This window comes from Perca fluviatilis, chromosome 13 (assembly GCF_010015445.1).
Source record: "Perca fluviatilis chromosome 13, GENO_Pfluv_1.0, whole genome shotgun sequence".
Classification (NCBI taxonomy): domain Eukaryota; kingdom Metazoa; phylum Chordata; class Actinopteri; order Perciformes; family Percidae; genus Perca; species Perca fluviatilis.
The window spans coordinates 17742381-17762847 of record NC_053124.1 but is presented as its reverse complement, the minus strand read 5'-3'; the positions used below and the strand labels follow the sequence as shown (position 1 = coordinate 17762847).

The window sequence follows — 20467 nt, the reverse complement described above, 5'->3', positions numbered from 1 at the left end:
ATTTGATTTGAACCCTGTGACCCAGGTTAAAACTTATTAACCAGGGAAAACATTCAGTCCGGATTAGTCAGAGTTGGAAATCACACAGCGTGATCCTGTGCAACTCTAAGAAAGCTCAGTCTCTTAATTAACCTGATAGTCTTAGGGAGTGCTGCCCAAAAGCCTCCATACTAATCTGCTGACTCCACTGTGGCCAGTGAGGCCATTCTGCCTGTTTAAACTATATGAATGGATCAGAATTAGATTTGTTTTCTGTTAAGACATGTCCTCTATCATATCTACTGTACTGAATGACTTTGCAGTCAGTTTGTAACCGGCCCCGCAGTGGGTACTCAGCTCAGTGTTATTGATCTGCTCTGTTAAAGTGTGTCTGTCTTTCTTCTTCACAGAGTTGAACAGTTGTTTCCATTTACAGCTTGCCAAACATGCTCTTACCCCTTAGCATCTCTCCCAGTCTCTCACTCACAGTCATACCATTTCCAGGACAGGTGTTTTCACACGGAGGCTGCTGCAGCGTGTGCCATTTTGGGGGCATACTGAGCCAATTCCCCTTGCTACAGTGGTGAGAAAATAGCCCATAACTGAGAGCAAGTCGAGGCAGGCCACAAGCCACTACAAATGTAATGAAGACATTATGGTCCCACCAGGAGATGGAGATGGAGATGGAGCAAATGACTGTGCAGCTTCAGTTCATTCAAGGACAGACAGGTGGTCAAAACAGTAAAATATAGCAGATGTTGGACACAGTCCTCCTCACTGTGTAGGGTTGTAGCTCGTAAACGATCCACATTCGGCTAACCCAGGATGGAGGTTTGCCTACTCGGCATGTTTTCTATACAGTGAGTTTTTTAACACAGCGATTTACAAAAAAATATAATCAATACAAAAAAGATTAAATAAATTAAACAAAAAATAACGATACATAAAATGAACATGTCCAATTAAAGTAGATAGATAAATAAAAAATAAGCAACAAAACAAAACACAATAAAAATGACCACATAATAAATCAATAAATCAAATAAAAAATAACCAACTAAATTAAAAAGTAAAACATTAGCTAAAAAAATGAATAGAATTAAATAAAAAATAGGTAACTTACTAAGTAAATAATTAGCCAACTAAATAAAGAAAGAAAATACAAGAAAACATTGATAACTAATTAAACTGAGTGTACTGAGAATACAAAAGTCTGTAATCTTCTATAAATATAATCCTAAAGACCTACATTTAAATAAACCACGGCATTAGAGCATTCAGAGAAAAATAACATCAATTTAACACCAACATCAAGTTTCTATTTCATTTGAATTAAAGCAAACTATAAAGTTGCATGCTCAAAACTGTTAAGACAAAGTCACAACATTTATATCAACATTTAGGTGAAGTGTAGTTAGGAGATGATTAGCGGATATTAAAAGGTGCGGTGAAAAAAATTACGCGCACTTCCGCTTTAAAAGCGTGGCTGTGTGTAGCTGGAGAGAGTCGCTGTGGCGATGCCGAGCCCCGGATCTTCCTTCAGTAACCGCCGGCCTGATCTCTGCTGCACAGTGCGCAGTGTAAGCGCCGTCAACACAGTGGACTAGTTCACCTGCGGAGTAGACAAACATACGACAGACGATTTGGATTCGATCTGTCATTGTTTACTATAGGCTAAATGTGGCAGCCGGCAGACGGAACTTTACGCAGGGAAACAGCAGGTGAGTCTCCGAGGCTACACCTGACGGATAATTCACCTCGCTGGATTTGAAACCAGTTTGTATTCTCCTCCCAAGTCCACTTGTTGATGGGGCACTATAAAGGCTATCCCAGCAGTCACACCGCGGTGATATAGCCTACTTATGCGTAAATTGGATAAAACCCTGTCCGACGGCAGGGCCAAAGAAGTTTTAAATGGTCCTGTTTTGTGGCAGATGGTGGTGATGTTTGGCGACCGGTAACAGCTCGCGTCATCAGATCGTATTACACAGGCTGCCACCGGGGTGAGGTGCGGCATGGGGAACCAGATGGACAAGCTGTCACATTTAAGTTACGCAGAAGTTCCCACAGTGGATCCGAACGGCGTGGACACGGAGGAAGGTCCGCGGATCGGCGTCTCCTACATATTTTCTAACGACGACGACGACCTGGAGGAAGGCTGCGCGGTCGATGGCACCGATAAGGACCCGAATCAGGAAGAGAAACCGTACGACCAGCGCGACGAGGTGGAGTGCGCCGTCTACAACAGAGATGAATGCATTTACGAGAAGAGCGTCAAGTCCGCCAACCTGGAGGTTTACTCCCCGGAGAATCTACTAAACAAATGTAAAGCAGGGGACCTGGTGGAGTTTGTTGCTACCGGTCAGTTCCCGCACTGGGCTGTGTACGTGGGGGACTTCCAAGTGGTACACCTGCACAGAGCCGAGGTGAAAAACAGCTTTTTGACAGATGCAAGTCAAGGGAGGAGGTGTAGGGTTGTGAACGACTTGTACAAATTCAAATCTCTGGGTCCGGACATGGTGGTGCAGAACGCGATGGAACAAGTGGGCTTAAAGGACCGAGAGCTGAGCTGGAGGAACTCCGAGTGCTTTGCCGCCTGGTGCAGGTTTGGCAAGAGGGAGTTCAAGATGGGTGGGGAGATACGGATAGGCAAGCAGCCCTACAGGCTGAAAATATTCATGTCCGAGAAACATTCGCACATGTTAGAGTTTCAGAGTTTGGAGGACATGATCATGGAGAAGAGGAGGAACGATCACCTGGGCAGGACAGCCGTGTTGCAGGAGCTGGCCACTCACTTCAGCAGCGTGGAGGAGATCAAAAGTGAGCCAGGCGCTGACTGATGGCTGCCCTTATACTGCTCTCGAAAAAAAATTGATTTGCAAGTAGAGTAGCCTTTATCGAACATTAACTGTTACACCCTGCTTTAATCTATAGCAAGCCTTCACTCCTTCGTTTTATTTTTAATTGGGGCACACATATCACTATTTCTACTCGAATATTGTCATTTTAATTGTTTTCACGCGAGTCTATAGGCTATCACTGTAATTGCCTTAAAGCCACAATCACCATCCTCAGATGCTTAATGGCCTAAGCAATTATGAATAACATTTTTGGGGAACATTTTTTAATTTGATTGAATTAGTTGATAGGCCTGTTTGTAGCTCCAACAGCCCCTCCACAAAGAATGTATAGCCTAGTTTTATAAAAGCTTTACACATTTGTCTTAAACTGTCATGATTGTGAGGGGCTGATGTTCTATTCATGGTGTGTCCTGTTATTTGATCCTTGTGTGGTTTAACTTCATCCCTCAGCTCACCCAGACGGAGCAGCTCGCTGAATACAAGACGGATTATTTCTGCCTTGGGGGGGGGGGGGGGGCACCCCCCCCCCAGTTTTTTTTTTTTTTTTTTGGGGTTGGTGGATCACAACACAGCCCCCTCCCTCCCCCCCCAAAACAAAACCCCCACACTTTTTTTTTTTTTTTCTTTTTTTTTTTTTTTTTTTTTTTGTTTTTACATTTATAAGAATTTCATCAATTTGTCTTGTATCAATTAATACTGAGAACAGTATGTGATGTGTTTTAAAATGCTCATTGTGTCATCTTCATGTGATCTCTCAAACTTTAGTAGAAAATAGTTTAATTTCTTGGGTTTAAAAGGTTAACTGTTTGAGCTGCTGCAGAAGAAACCTCAAAATGATTGTCAATACAGAGAAAAGATGAAAATACTCTTGAAGATCGGAGATGTTATGTAAAACAAATAGCTAGGGCTGTGTATTGGCAAGAATATGGCGATATGATGCGTATCACGTTACATGGGTCATGATTCAATATATTGCAATATATTTCGATACTGTGCGTAAAGCGATTTATTGGGAAAGTATAATTTTAGAAAAACTAATATTTAAAAAGACCTGATGTGCATAAAAGTCGAAGTTTACTTTAGATAAACAATTAAGTACACAGAAAATCAAACTGCCAGTAAGGGGTTTAAAATAACATAAACGTGAACCACTGTCTTACATGAATATTTTTGCACGTAAACAAAAAATAAAAAAAATCAATATTGCATTTTTGAAAATCGATACAGTATTGCAAAATAAAATCTCAAGTGTATCGCTTTTTTTTTTTGCTTTTTTTTTTTATTACACCCCTACAAATAGTTGACATGTAAGTTAGGTGTTTCTCAGTCAAACCGCTTTCTTTCTTGCATGATTTTACACCATATTTTACATCTGGAAAGTCTGTGACTTTCCAGTAACTAGTTGGTGGTTTGTTTGTGTAACCAAAGTCACAAACCAGTTTTACCTTGGTTTTGTAGACTAGGGTTATTGGCTGGTTTGGGGTCTAATCCTGGTGTTTTATAGTCCCACAGAGTTGCCTCACTTTTAATTAAGGCATCACCACAACCTATGCTACAAGTCTGTTTAAAACCAGACTGTTTATCTGATATATCAAAGTGTATAATACCTGCTTCCTGTGCAATTCCTCAACCAAAACATAATCATACACTGTTTTGATAGCTAATTGTTTGGTTCCAGCTTACCCATGTGAGGATTTGCTGCTTTTTGTCGGTTTTATATCCTTGTTAAATGGATGTCTTTGGGGTTTTTGATGTTCGACGAGCAAAACAAAATATTTCAAAGATGTCACTTTGGATACTCAACTGTTTAATCATTTTTTTAAATTATTTTTTTTTATTTAATAGACTAAAACAATTAATCAATTGACAAAAAAAGCAATTGTCAGATTAATCAATACTGAAAGTAATTGATATGTGTAGCCCTACCTCATTCCACAGCGCTGTCACTATTGTGGGGAGAAAGATTTTGATGATTCCAGGGGCCAACAGCTGACAAATTGTATTAAAATCATAAAGGGGGGGCCTAAAGCAATGTTCCTCCAGGGACCCACCATTCCCAGATGCGGCCCCGCCGACAGCTCATAGTCTTAATTAGCTTTGTAGCAACTCATTTGGCAATGGCTTGAATGTAACAGATGTTCAGTGATATAAAAAAAAAAGTTACATACTAAAGCTTTAAAAGCTGTGTCAGCGCTGGAGTATGGTCTGGATACACTGCTGATCTATTCTGGGATGGGGAAGAAGGAAAAAAACGCTCTGAGTTGTTTTTATTTCTTTAACCAAACAAAATCATCTTTGGTGGTGTAAAGCCCTTGCAAAAGACAGCGAAAAAAGAGGGATTAAGCCTGACAACGCGGATATCAGGCTTTATCCCAGCAATGTACATCCGGTGAGCTAGGCTAAATCGAATGTGACAAATAATAAAGGAGGACAAACCTGCTGAATTAACAGTGTGTTTGGATGAAACACTTTTTACAGAATGACAGAAATGCTACTTCATTATCGTTTATATTAGAACTACAATGGATGTTCGCAGCATTTTTAGATCATCTACCACCTTTTAATATTAAACTAAGACAGACCATAATATCATTAAAGGTCCAATGTGTGGGAATTTCTCCCATCTAGCGTTGATCATATATCGCAATCAACTCTCTTGCACCACGCTGTTCAAAGTACGTATTACAGCTACGGTAGCCTTCACACTTTTTTCTGATGACGACGGTCTCTTGCTCTTTTCAATACCCTTTTTCTTTTTCTGGGCGAAGAAGAAGACTCCTGTTCTTGAAATTTGGATTTTAAATATGTGTGGTCCTGTATGTCCCTTACTGGCTCACATATTTCAAGATGGCGCATGAATATGGAGCGTCTACCCCAGTTCATGCAAGTGCAAATGTAAAATTTCAAGCCAATAGGAATACTTGGAATTGATGGTGGTGGTAAATATTCATAAAAAGGACAAGTCTGTGAACAGGCAACACAGATTTTGATAATGAACAACTAAAATGTTACACACTGGACCTTTAAACTAAAGTTGTTATTGCATATAAAATCCACTGCATAATGTTTGGAGGATTCCAGACAGTATTTGTTTTAGCTACAGCACCGAATAATACGAGGGAACATGGTAATGTTTTTATAGCCTCACAACACTGTATCAATAGAGTGCCCTGATGATGGCAGTGATAAGCTTGTGGAAACCTATCTGCAGTCTTCCACAAGTGATTCTCTTGCATCAGAAACTGTTACTTTTGATTATGTTTTCTCATTTTAATATATTCTAATGGTTTATTCCTTTTGAGAGAAGTGAAATGTTACTCCCAAGGCTAACATTCATTTCCGACTCAGAGCTTTATATGTTAGTTTAAGTGAAACATAAAAAAAATCATCAAATATTTTCAGCAATTTTGCAAATGATTACAGTTTTTAAATGGAGCAACTGTATTTTTGCACACAATTGTTACATGTATAGCAACAGAATGAGGAAGCGGTAAACCCACAGCTTAAAACCTATAGCTGTCTGACCTACAGTTTCAAATAAGTCAGACTATTTAACTCAAAATCATCTAGGACACTGTCAAATCTATAAATATCCTTTCATAATGACCACAGGGAACAATCGGACTTAAATGCTACATATGGTAGGGCATGGTACGTGGCTATCTGGCTGCGTTAGCCTCCATGTGCTGTATTTCCCAGCAGTTGCTTTTGATATTCCAGTGCTGTAACCAAATTAGGACACAGTAAACTGTCCTCTAGGGTCTTGTCAAGTTCAGCCTGTATTAAACCATTTAATATTGAACAAAGAGTCATTTAACAAGACAGGAGTGCAGCTGTGCAGATGTTACTGCTGTAGCTGCAAAGGGCGTTAATCCTTTTTTGCATCAGGAAATACATCCTGTATGTGAGGTGCTGTGCGTTGCAGGGTACTTGAGATGTTTGGCTCAATTTGAACTTTATGACAGATGAACTTGAGTGTGGGGAGGCAAGGTTGGTGCCTGCTGTTTGGGTTTGTTTCTGGATACATCGATCAATGCAGTGTTGCCCAAACCTTTTGTTTGCAACCCCTTAAAATGAAGCAATCTCTGCTTGTGACCCTTCATCACAGGTGCTCTCCTCAGTGTGAACATGAGCTGTTGTCTTCCTCAAGCTGTTTAACTTAAAGGCCTAAAGAGGTGAAAGTATCTAGCATCTGACAAGAAAAGGCAGCAAAAAAAAGAAGGGAGATCAAAATTAGCATAACTTTTGTTATTTACTTACTCGTATCATCACTGTTAAAAATCTTATTTTATCTTCTTTCGTCTATAACGACATTTTAAAAACTATGGAGTTATATTCCTATCTTTAATCAAGAGCGCATTCTTTCAATTTGAGAGCATTTCTCACTGATATTACGTTCAGATTTTGTAATAATTTCCCTCAAAACCTTGCTCTCACACTCAAATAGTCACTGCTCGCGCTTGGATTTGCTCTGCTTGTGCTCAAAGTTTGTGCTCGCGCTTGGATTTTCTCTGCTTGTGCTCAAAGTTTGTGCTCGCGGCTTGATTTGCTCTGCTTGCACTCAAACTTTCTGCTTGGACTCAGATATGTTGTTGTTTGGACAGATTTCCTGCTCTCAGCTTTGAACCTTCTCCTCGCGCTCAGGCTGATTCTGCTCACTTGCAAAGTTTCTGCTCCGGATTTCTCCTGGGCGGCTTGGATTTTTGTGTGTTATAACCCTATCAAAAGTCAACAACCAATAGAATGCCAGCTGTAGTGTTGACCAATGAAATGATCCCAACCCCGTTGAGGGTGCGTTCACTTTACTTTAAGAACGTCTGTTGAGGGCGGCTGCACTGTAACCTGACTGTAACCAAGTTTATATATCCCCGCGCCGTTTATAGCTTTATTATAAGTATATGTCAACAATGTGCACAGAATGGTCGACGCACTTTCACCTGCACCCATCAGGAAACGGGAGAAAGCTTTGAAGTGGGACGTATGAAGTTATGTCCACAACTACGAGGGTGAGTAAGAAAACTTAAGCACCTAGCTAGCTAGCTAGCTAGCATATGGCGCTAGCATATAGCCTAGCTTGATGTCCAAAAACAAATATATGTTCTTTATTGTATAGCTAGCTAGATTGAACGACATATGACGGACAGTGTGTGTATATGTGATGACCCTACTTTGTATTTTTTCCTCGTTTGGTTAACCATGTTCCTGGGATTTGGCTAATTTCATGTTAGAGCCATGTTAGAGTTTTTTTTAAACATAAACTGTAATATAACTGAAAGAACACATGAAACTGGATTGTTTGTGTCAGTTTTTGCATCACTGTTGTTTGTTGTTCATCAGAATTTAGTCTTCATTCCTTCATATAACATTAGTTTGAAAATAGATTCATAGCAATCTGTATAAAACGTAATGTTAAGTTCAATTTTATCACTATAATAAAAACAGATCTAGAAATGATATGGTTTCTTATTTGCTCCTTAAATAGCAGTTATTTGTTTAATTGATACAAAGCAAACTGAACTGAAAAAACAAGTATTTTGTTTTACTTTCTTTTCATCCAGGTGGGGCTGAGGGGTTTGACCCCTGCTGATCTGTGTGTCATATCACCAACCCATGATAGCTAGAATTCACCCTGCTACTCCAGATCTACCTGCTGTATGTCTGGCTACAGACTACAACCATCTGTTCCAGATCTACCTACTGTATGGCTGGCTACAGACTACAACCATCTGCTCCAGATCTACCTACTGTACGGCTTGCTACAGACTACAACCATCTGCTCCAGATCTACCTACTGTATGACTGGCTACAGACTACAACCATCTGCAAGTTTTGTTTGTAGTGAACATCATCAACAGCTGCACTTAAAGTATCTTGGGTTCATATGGGACTTGGTTGTTCTCCATACTGCATCAAACACTGTATTATTTTTTTGTGTTATATTAGTACAGTCAACAGTAAGTATCATTACTTAATCACAGTATATATTATTCTGGTGTACACTGTTGACTTGACTCCATGCTATTGACTATACTTTAGCTTGCCACCTCAAAACTTTACCTTAATTGCTCTTGTATAGTTAATTTATCTTCTACTAGTTGTACATACCTCCTATTTAATTGAATTATTCTTAATTTGTGTTGCCATACCTGAATCATCCCTCTTGTGAACACTAGGCTTATCTTATCTTTATTCATAACCCTGCTCACAAACTCACCTGAACCTGGGTCATCTGTTTGCCAATATCAATGTTCCTGCTACAGTAAATCCTATAGGCACATTGTACTGCTTCACCGTAGTATGAACCATACACTTTTAAGGTTTTGTGTCAAATATTGTGCAATTTGTTATGAATTACTCATTGTTTTGACAAGGTAAATTAAAGCTATTTACCAAGTGTCAGCTCTGGTAAATTTAATTGTACTTTTTTTTTTTATAAATGTTATGGAACATGAAAAAACAATTTGCCTTGATCAGGGTTTTAATTTGTTGCAAATGTGAACATGGTTTTAATAATCTGTATCTTATTGCTCTGAAAAACTACAATGATTTAAGAAATAGCAGTGATACTTATCAACATTTATTGAATTGATTGAATATATGGACAGACATTACAGGCACCTATTCATGTCAACAGAGAAAACAATAATTTGTTCTCTCTTTTATCACTTTGATTATACGCTGATGGTGCAGAAAAGGGTGAAGTCCTTGTAGATCTCTGGCACTTTGAGGACAGACCGATCCAGGAACTCTCCACTGTTGTCTTTGTATAGTATGCTCCTATTAAAGACAGATTCATAGACATCAACACGTATTATATTAGGTGTACATAGCTTGCTTTAACATCATTACTATCTTACCTTACCTTCTCTGATTTGGTTTTGTGGACATCAGTAATTTTCTCTCCCAGGCCTGGTTGTGCACCCTGTGAATTTAAGCAAGAAACATAAGTGTATGTAACATGATTTTACTATTATATTATTATTATTTTTACAATTGCATTATTATCAGACTTGCCAACCTTCTTGGTTTGTGCTACTGCTGCCTGTCCTTTGTGCACAGGTGAGTGATGTGCTGACTGGCACAGGTCCATGCACATAGTGCAGCTGTGATGCAGCTCAACGGGTACTTAAGTCACACCTGGAAGAAGAGAAACAAACCAACAAAATACTTGTTCTTTCTGCTCAGTTTGCTTTGTATTAATTAAAAAAATTACATTTAAGTTGCAAATAAAGCATATCATCTCTAGATCTGTTTTATTAGTGGTGAAATTGTACTTAACAGACTGGGTCCGTGTACTTTTTCGTTCATTTGATTTTCATTTCATAAACAGGTATTCAAAAACAAATGGTTATTTGATTTTCGTTTTAAATCATGGGGATCAGACCTCCGGTGCTGGGTCTAATATTCTAATATTAGCTGCTGCGCTAGCTAGCAGCTAGCTACCAGCCCTGTGAGCTTGGTCCCCGGGCGTTCGCCTCGCGCGGCTGACTGACTCTGGTCCGTCTGCAGAGCGCGTTACCCGCTCTAGCTGACCTGGGAATCTACCGCTTCGGTGATTTATTCATATTTTATTTACTTTGCAGTGATATGCTATGCACTGATGTCAGGCAGGCTTGCTGCTGCTTTTAGTCTGAGCCTGTGAGATAACTAAACTTCCTTTGAATATAACGTGCATATAAATAGACGGAATAAATAAAAGTCCCCGGAAATAAATATAAGTAAAACATATGTATTTAGGCTATTGAACTATAATGACTAATGCCTATATATGTATTGCCTCATTTATGTATTTCATGTTCCATTTCATAGCCATATTTATTATGTAAAGGGGCAAAAATGGACGATCAGTCGCTCAGGAAGTTATAGACTACAGTTTCCCTCAACAGCAGCCGGGACATTCTAACGCGTTAACGTAAGAAGCTTAACGGGTGGTAACTTAATGTACCTAAACAATGATCAATCAGATATCAATCAGTTATCAGTCACATAACGTCCATAATAATTGGACTTTGGGTTAGATTTTTTTGACAGTTTTCAGTGGTTATGAGGAGCAATATGAGAGAGAAATTTGGTAATCATTGATCATTGTTTAGGTACATTAAACCACCTCTATTTGTTTCTGGACATCAAGCTAGGCCATATGCTAGCTAGCTAGGTGCTTAAGTTATTTTACTCACCCTCGTAGTTGTGGACATAACTTCATACGTCCCACTTCAAAGCTTTCTCCCGTTTCCTGACGGGTGCAGGTGAAAGTGCGTCGACCATTCTGTGCACATTGTTGACATATACTTATAATAAAGCTATAAACGGCGCGGGGATATATAAACTTGGTTACAGTCAGGTTACAGAGCAGCCGCCCTCAACAGACGTTCTAAAGTAAAGTGAACGCACCCTCAACGGGGTTGGGATCATTTCATTGGTCAACACTACAGCTGGCATTCTATTGGTTGTTGACTTTTGATAGGGTTATAACACACAAAAAATCCAAGCGCGCAGGAGAAATCCGAGAGCAGAAACTTTGCAAGTGAGCAGAATCAGCCTGAGTGCGAGGAGAAGGTTCAAAGCTGAGAGCAGGAAATCTGTCCAAACAACAACATATCTGAGTCCAAGCAGAAAGTTTGAGTGCAAGCAGAGCAAATCCAAGCGCGAGCACAAACTTTGAGCACAAGCAGAGAAAATCCAAGCGCGAGCACAAACTTTGAGCACAAGCAGAGCAAATCCAAGCGCGAGCAGTGACTATTTGAGTGTGAGAGCAAGGTTTTGAGGGAAATTATTACAAAATCTGAACGTAATATCAGTGAGAAATGCTCTCAAATTGAAAGAATGCGCTCTTGATTAAAGATAGGAATATAACTCCATAAAAAACCTCATTATCTTCAAACAAGTGAAAAAAAATCTTCAGGGACCGTAAGAATTTGCATTTGTTTCCATTAGAAAGCGGACAAGAATTTCCGAGAAATAAGTGGCTTTATCTTGAGCAAAGACTGAGGCATGTTGCTGCACTTGAATTAAGAAAAATGAAATTTGATTTTAGAAAATACTTGAACAAATTGATATACATTAGAAACAAATAGAAAAATTGTCACTGCACAAAGTAGATGTTTGGCATAATCAATATTTTCTTAAACAATGTATCAAATGACGATAAAAGGCGATGATGTCAATAGTGTGTTACTTGTTTCAGCTGCCCCAAGTGACCAAAAATAATCAGTTATTTTAGGTTTAGTTATAACAAAAACCACTTGGGAAGGAGGAGATTTTTAATGATCTTGTGACCCTTCAGATTTATATTGGAAAGGATGCTGTGTTTTTATTGACTTTGGAAGCACTTGATGACACTTGGAACAGAAAGATGCTTTAGAAATACACGCAAAATGTAAAAGGTCCACAAGATAGGGGACTAAATTGCTCATAGGTATGAATGTGCAAGTCTTCCTGCCTCCTGCTGCATGCTCGAATTGGCTGCCTACGTGATGCACAACCTCTAAATTAATATCAGGAAGTAAGTTTTATTTTTATACAGAGCGTTCCTCTTGTAAGATCTGGGGAGGGTGCACTGTGCTCCTACAGCTCTTGCAGTGAAGCAGCATGAACTCTCTCCCAGGCCATTCCTCTTGATGGGATGTGAAAGCTTTGACAGGCAACCCAATTATAATCAGCTGTCAGCGCTCGCCTACAGGTACCTCAGCCTGCTTCTGCTACTACCTAGGTTTTGTGTCTGTAGGATGTTGATTAACTGATGAGATTAGTTGTATTATAAGAGAGCAGGGAATCCATGTTCTTGACCCACTGTGACTGACATACAATAATTTGCTGTATATGTGAGAGATAGACATGTGAGTGATGAATAGAAAGTAACATTTTAACAAGCCTTGTTTTGTGTGGAGCTAAATTGCCCATGTGGTAGTGACAGACAAAAACAGACGTTTAAAAACCAGTTTGAGAGGCTTGTCTTACGGTGGTCCATTTTTCATTCTCATCACCACCACATGGGTGATTTAGCTTAGGAAAAAAAAGAAATGCTCCAAATTGTTCTGATATCCAAACACTAACAAAAGACTTGGCTCACCATTAGACCAAAACATAATACTTAAAATGGGTTTTTGCTCTTCACAAAAAGCCCCAAAGGCTTTCAATACAAGAGGCTGCATATAGTTTCAGTTTTTGAGCTCAGGGTTTTCTGTGTGGATTTAGTTAATGTGCATTATGGTGGTGGAGGCAACAGTGCTCCTTTTCCATCTGTAAGGTTGTTTTTGTACAGATAAAAACAAATGAGATATAACACATTGATTAGTGACCTCAAAGGTGTTGGTAAGTGGATTTTATTCACTTTGGACACAGCCAGGCTAGCTGTGTCCCCCTGTTTCCAGTATGTATGCTAAGCTAAGCTAACCAGCTGCTGCTGTATGTTAATATTTACTGTACAGATATGAGAGTAGTTTTGATTTTTTTTCATCTAGCTCTTGCCAGGAAAGCAAATAAGCGTATTCCTCAAAATGCTGAACTATTCCTCTAATGATCAAGAAGAGATATCAATAGTGCTGTTGTTTTTTGTTACCATAAAATGAAAGGCATGTCACAACCCCATAACTACATCTCAATACATTTCACAATGCAGCTGTAAAAATAGAAAGGTTAGTAGAGAAATGAGTGTGTTGAATCGGTGCAGCTAAGGTCATTAAAAAGAAAGCATGCACACTCTCACTGACACTTGTAAACGTTTTAGGATTCAAGTCCCACTCCCTTAGTGGCATAACTTGTCTGGACAAACAGAGAGGATGTTAGGTAAAGTTATGTGATTACACCTGCCATGCTGGGAGTGAGTTAACAGCCACCTACCATAGCAACACAGCCTCACTGTGAGTGAGTCATGCCAGCAAAACCCGCCAATGCCTCAAGGACAATTATTACACTGTGACATCATACTTGTCATGGTAGGTTGATGAGAAACGAAAGGAGGAAATGACTTGACAGTTTTATTTCCATTAACCCAAAAAAGAACTGGTATGGTGGGTAATAAGACATTTTTCTTTAGAGCAAGACTTTGTTGCCTGGCTCCACCCTCCTACTACTTTCGCTCAATTTTCATTTCAAATTTCATTTCATTTATATTCTTGGGTTCTCTCTGGCCAAATATTTGGCGGTCCAGTCAGCGAACAGAAGGAGTGGCTGAGAACGATGACGTTGAGGATGTGCGCTAGAAAGTGAAGCCATTCGGTCCGTTGTGGCAATGCTGCCAAATATCCAGAAGTTAAAGCCCGAGCAAGAACAATATTTGCTGAGTTGTGTTGGTGGCCATGATGTTGTGGCCCTCCTCGCCACGGGGTTCGGGAAAAGTTAGATTTTCCAGCTCGCTCCGTTAGTGGTGAAGGAGTTGGCTAAGGCTAACGCTAGCGATGCTAATGCTAAATATAAGCCGATAGTTGTCGGTCTCCCCTCTTGTTGCACATGCGCATGACATACGTCACGACCAAGCGTTAGCGATTGGTTATGGCAGATCTAGAGTGGCTCTGGGCAGATCCAAGAGTTTTAAACTTCAACAGAGTACCCGCCTTCAAGGAAGTTAACACTTGTCAGTGGAGAGTGGCCAGACTCTCTATACAAATGAAATTTACGAGTCTGATAGGACCAGGCTAAGACTTTGTAGCCTTTGCTGAAGAGCAGCCAATGTGGCCACAAGCAGCAATTACAAGATGCAAGTGAAAACTATGTAACAGTAGCACAAATAGAGAGGAGTCAAAGTCAACGATCTGACTGTTAAACAGCAATATCTGTCTAAAGTTTGCTAATGCTAGCTATCATAAGCCTAGTGGTCATACCAGACCGTGTAAAGCCGTAGCAAGTCCCTGAGTGTATTGAACTGAGCAACATTGGGTTTTATTGCTAATGAATTCAACTTTTCATTGTAAGACGTAGAACGTGTTATTTGTTCTTTCAAATGTTATAATCTTGCTTTAAAGCAAGAATGAAAGACCATTATGTTTTCTATGACTGTCCATAAACACTTTCAATTTTTTTTTCTACTTGCATTGTTGTTGAGCTATGGTGTCTATAGCGATCAAGTTTAGGATTCATGAAAGTGCTTTTCACCAATGAGCTGGCTTTAGCCTCTGATATATTTGCAACACTTTCTTGGATTCAATTTGTCTACCTCTTAACTTTTCCATTTCCCATTACTGGGGTGGCTGCCAGAGTATTTTGCCCAAAACGTTGCCCAAAGCTGTGTTCTTTCATTTGAGGTCCACGGTCGAGTGGAGCAGCTGAGTGGTTTGAGATGCTGAAGAGGCAGGTGGCTTCATTGTCTGCCCGGGCTTTGTTTATCTCCGCTGTTGTCCTGTTTTTTCCCATGGCAGCATTCTCTGGCAGTGGTTCTTTAAACTGATTATTTTGAGATGATAGGGCTTTTTGTTTGCTAGGGAGCACCCAAGTCACATTAATTGAGTTGTTTTAAATGATCCCAATTGGTTTCCAGGTAATTTGCATCAGCTAAGTAAACACAAGCAATTCAAGTCATGTTTATATAAGCTTTTAGCGAACAGGTTTGTCAAAGATGTACACCTTTGACTAACTGATGTGTAGCGTTAGATGTATCAGCATCACAGCAGTTTTATTTATTTATGTTATGGAACACTGAAATTCACTTTGCTGCATGAGGTGAGGCCGGGAAATCAAGAGCAAATTTACATACTGTAACCCAACAACACAGGCTTTTCTCTTCAGGGTTAACGCACCATTAAGCGGCTAAATTAAAGGACACAAGAGCAGAGTGTGTGAGTCAAAGGACGCGGTAGCCCAACTATTTCTTCTTATCGCTCCCTTATCTGTTGACACAGCTGTATATGCAGGTAGAGATCGGCTTTGAAAGGGCAGAAGGCCATTACAAATAAGTCTTTAGTGTGAATGAATTTCATTATTTTTTGTATTTTATAAGGACACCAGACTTTTCCCTTCATCAGTTCAATAAGCAGCTCCTCTCTGAACTTCTGGATTCTTACATCATTTACTTTGGCAATCATTTCCTAGTTATGGTTAAATGACTTTGCAGTTGTTTCAAGCTATTGCGTACTCATGTCTTCAATTCTCCTTATTTCTAATTATTCTTGATTGAAGAGTCCTTCTTTCACTCAAAGTGTCTCTTTAGTTCTGCCAAGCCGTGTGTAAAATTGTGCCATACAAAGATTAGTCTGTAATTCTTCTACTAATATAACTATGATCTTATTTAGTACAAGCTTGAAGTCTAAACTGAAACATTTACATGCTGCTGGTGCTGAATAACACCAGCTATGAATCAAAGCTCTGAGTCATCAACTGATGTTTTGCATAAATCCCAGACTGTGTGAAGTGAAGGTGCATCTCTGGGAGCATAACGGAGTGGTCTAAACGTAATTATCTATGTGTGAATCATGTATAAATATGCAATATGTTAGTGTGTCTGCCACATCTTGGGGCCATATTAAAGCTGAACAGCCATTTACATGCTCATTATTACAGCCTCTGCACAGACTGTTGGTTTGAATCCCTCCTGGCCACAGTTGTTCCACAGTCTAAAATAATCAGCCCTTATTTAGAGTCTTCAGAGGCATTAGAGAAGAGTTTACAAGAAAGTGTAAAGAGCAGGAAGGAAGTACTCCAAAAAACCAATTTGCATTCTGCCTCTCCTGCTCCTTGTGCAGCTTTCCCTTTAACAAACAAATTAACAACAACTTTCACGAGGCTGGCTGAGTAATTACTTGCTCAAAGTACGATGCTCTTGAAAGCACAGAAAATTGTTCTGCAACACATTGCCAATTTTCATATTAGTTGTGAATGCATTTAAGACTTTTTAATGACTGTAATCTGCTCACTCAGTTACTTTCAAACAAAAAGTACTTTTTCAGAGTTCACTTGAGTGTATCCTGTCTAGATACATCTGCTGGCTTTTGGCCAATTGATGATTGATATGTGTCTATACTGATTAATATAGGGCACAGTGCACTCTCATAGTAGCATAAAGGAGAAATTGTTCCTTTACAAATGGAGAGTGTTTTTCAAGGTTATTACCCACATATTACAATCATCTTTTATTGGACTGGAAGAGCACATGATGCAAATAGGGCATAATGGCATCTTCTCCTGAGCTGAAAGGGAGCATATTGGTCGTATCATTTTGATGGCGGATGGAGTGTAGTAGACGGGTAAATTGTTGAGTGACAGCCCCTCTCTGCCAACTGAGGGCACGCTCTAACTGGCACATGCCATCTGTCTGGAGATCTGGGGACCAAGGTGTTACTCCAAAATGTGTGTCACTGTCTTCTTCATTGCACAATGGGAGCAGGATGGCAATCGATCACTCTTGGAAGCTGATCTCGGGTTGTTTTTCATTTCTCACCTCAGCAGTTAAGGTCAAGGTTTAGGGCGGCTGAGATGATCCAAGACTGAAGACTGATGGTGTATAGAAAGAGGAGAATTGTAATTTTAAGCTTTAGTCCAGGGTGCCCCCGTTGACTTAATCAGCTTTAGGAGCTGGCAGTCTGCTCCCTCTCCACAGAGCTTTGCCTTACCTGTCTTTTCAGGGAGGCCCTTTGCTCAGTGTCAGTATGCTGAACTTTCTCTGCTAATGATTCCACAGGCGGTCGAGGTGCTGTCACCAGCAGCTTTGCAAAAAGAGAGAATTAACTCCTCTGGTATGGTACATAATTCTGCAGTGCTGAATTCAGGGAGGTCAGCCAGCGTGTTACATGACATATCAGTATTCATGAAATTTTACCCTCTCTTGTTTAAACCCCTTGGCTCTGTCCTCCTCGATCTGGTCACATCTGGAGAGCGCATTCGGCCAAATGAGCATCCACGTTCTAATAGCTGCTCATTTGCATAAATGTGGGGCTTCCAGATGCCAGCAGTGTGGCAAGTAGGCTGTGTCACCTCTCCGGCATGTGTGAGTGAACTCTGACCGTCATTGTGGCTCTAATTCTGTGTATGAAATTTACTTTAAAGCAGCTAAAATCAATGTTATTATAGTAACGAAAAATTTATGCAAAGTTAAATAACCATTCGACTGTGCAGTTTCCCTCATCTCTAAGGAGCGTATTAGCATCTTCGGCCCATTGTTTTGGTCGACCCTCAACTTACCCACACCTCTGTTTTGGTTCAATCACGTCCCTCTCAGCAGGTCGTTTTCAGCTTAAAAAAAGGCTGTCATTCCCTACTGTAAACAACCTGCCCATCACCAAACAACAGACAGACAAAGTTAGTGGCTATCTGGTGAACATAATGGAGCATTTAGAGCCAGATATTTCCCCCGTGAGCTAAAAGAGAGTGAATATTGGACTTACATTGGTCAGATGGCCAGAAACACAAATTAATGCTTAATTTGCTCTGCAACTGCTGGATGTGTAAATACACAAAAAAAAGTTCAAACAAGTCTAACAAGTTCACCATATCAACCCAATGGTTATACAATTATAACAGTGCGGACTTTTTTTTTTTCTGCTGCTCCCAAGTAGCAAAAACAAAAACAGTTATTGCAGCTTTAAATTTCTTTCAAACATCACTGGATGACATGAGAGGGGTGAACCTCATTATTTTGTACTCCAAACTGTGTTAAGAGAGTGTGTAGAGGAGAAACTGACAAAGACACTTTCAGATTCATGCCTCTGGTGCTCACCATGTGGTCCAGCTCCTGCACTGCAGTTGCTGCCAGGCAGGTGCAGAGCCCTTTGAAATCCTAACCTTAAAACACAATACTCACCCAAGGCTGGTATGATGGAGAAAATGAGCTTGACAATCAGGCTTAATCTCAGACAAATGTAAAAAAGAGCCTAATTAGAGGACATTATTCATGTAAATTGAATTGTTCAAATATTTAATTTACAGTTTCTGTATTTGCTGAAAAACCTGTTCTAGCGGTGGATTTAGGATAAGGATTGTAAAATAAGTGGTACAATGTGGTAACCCAGTAACCCACCAAATCAATAATAATTCACTGATATTTAGCAGAGGTGAGATACACTACACAGGTACGTGTACTCTGTATTTGTATTCACAGTATGTGTAAAGCCGAGAATAATGAGCTCACACTCATGAGGTGCATTTTCATCACTCTCTGCCTGGTGTGTCGGCCAAAGCAGAGGAAATTCCAGCGCGTCAAGAGGCTTGATTATGATAATAACAGTGGCACAGAAAACAAAGGTTCAAGTCAGCTGCTTGGAGAGGGTGAAGCTAGAGTGCCTTATACTGATTAAGGGTGTTTGAGCAGCAATGTTATGTTAGAGGGAATGTTAATAACAGCGTGAGGAGTCACACAGTGCCACAATTTGAAAAACAAGTGTGCTCCAATTACACTGCAAAGTGCATATAGCTCATATGAGTTTATTTAGATGTTGCATATTCCACTGTGAGTTGCACTCACTGTACATTATTGTTGATATTAAACTGATATACTGAGGCTATTTTGCTGTAGAGGAGGTTAAACATGTAACAGTTATACAGCTTTTCCTATTCACTCTCCATCTCATGGAAGCACATCAGCGGAGTCAAATCTGCTTTATCAAAAAAACACAAGTAAGCCTGCAGGGTTACAGAGTTACATGCTCAGTGGTCTACATTGTTTTGAAGCAAAAGGAAATGTCTGTTATTGTTTGCTTTGTTGTTATCGCTGGTTTTATTCCTCTAATTTGGTTATTATCTCAGTTTTATGAGACACAGTTTGCAATGTTTGTTTTGATAACTGCTACCGAACAAATCAACATCATAACTATTATTATTGTCCTCACACTGACATATTTGCCGATCGGTCTTCACATTCAATGCCTCTATCGCAGGAAGCCGCATTCATTCACAGCTCAATAAGAGTATGCTGGAGCTCTCAGGCCCAGCAGGAAGCAGGTTATGAACCTGATCATTAGGCGAAAACTGCATAGAGGTGCATTTGCAGGGATTGTACAGAGCGATGCCATCAAGATAACTTACCTGTCCTCGCCTGCCTGACTCTTGTTCTGTGTAGGATGCAATCTTAGAATGAGGCTTGCATCCTCTATACCCGTACCCCCACCCATCAACCTCTCCCTTCAAAAGCAGACGTATGTGTCAACCAAGAGAAGGTCCTCATGTTTGCTGAGGTCAAAGCCATCTGTCAAAACGGCGAGACGGCTGACTGGCTCCGCGGAGGTAATTGGTAGCATTGCTGCCTTCTAGGAGAAGCTTGACAAAAATCTTGCCATGTCTCAGGGAAGTTCGTTCAGGGAGCACAGGCTCTTGCTGGCTATGCTGAAAATCAAACACATATGCTGAATGCGACAGCATATGAAAGAGACACACAGCCGCTATCGGGCACAGCAGCAATGAAAGGCAGTTGACTTTTTTTGGTCCAGATGATATAACCACTGCATACAAGAAGCTTATATATGCCACCCAAATGTCCAGAGAAGTCAACAGTTGCGATTATAAATTGGAGGTATAATGAAGGTTTAAAGGAAGGCCAGGCCTGGGGTTTTATTGCAGTTAACAATGGATATGTATGACTAAAGAGGTGGTTTGAAATGTGACATATTTGTGACTTAGAAATCTCCCCTGGAGATGTTTTAGCTCCAGGTAAGGGATAATTTCCAATCACATTTCAAGGCCAATTCTATGGTTGCCAGGATACAGAC

At 40.0% G+C, this 20467-nt stretch overlaps 1 protein-coding gene across 1 annotated transcript; it reads left to right on the top strand.

The window, feature by feature from the left end:
- Window positions 1-1454: 1454 nt before the first annotated feature.
- Window positions 1455-3335, top strand: lratd2a (LRAT domain containing 2a). The gene has a single exon (XM_039821188.1). The coding sequence runs from the start codon at window positions 1995-1997 to the stop codon at window positions 2817-2819; it is 825 nt and encodes a 274-aa protein (XP_039677122.1). The 5' UTR covers window positions 1455-1994; the 3' UTR covers window positions 2820-3335.
- The last annotated feature ends 17132 nt before the right edge of the window (window positions 3336-20467 follow it).

Excerpts from the sequence above, each read along its gene's own strand:
- lratd2a (XM_039821188.1), top strand. The coding sequence starts at position 1,995 with ATGGGGAACCAGATGGACAAGCTGTCACATTTAAGTTACGCAGAAGTT.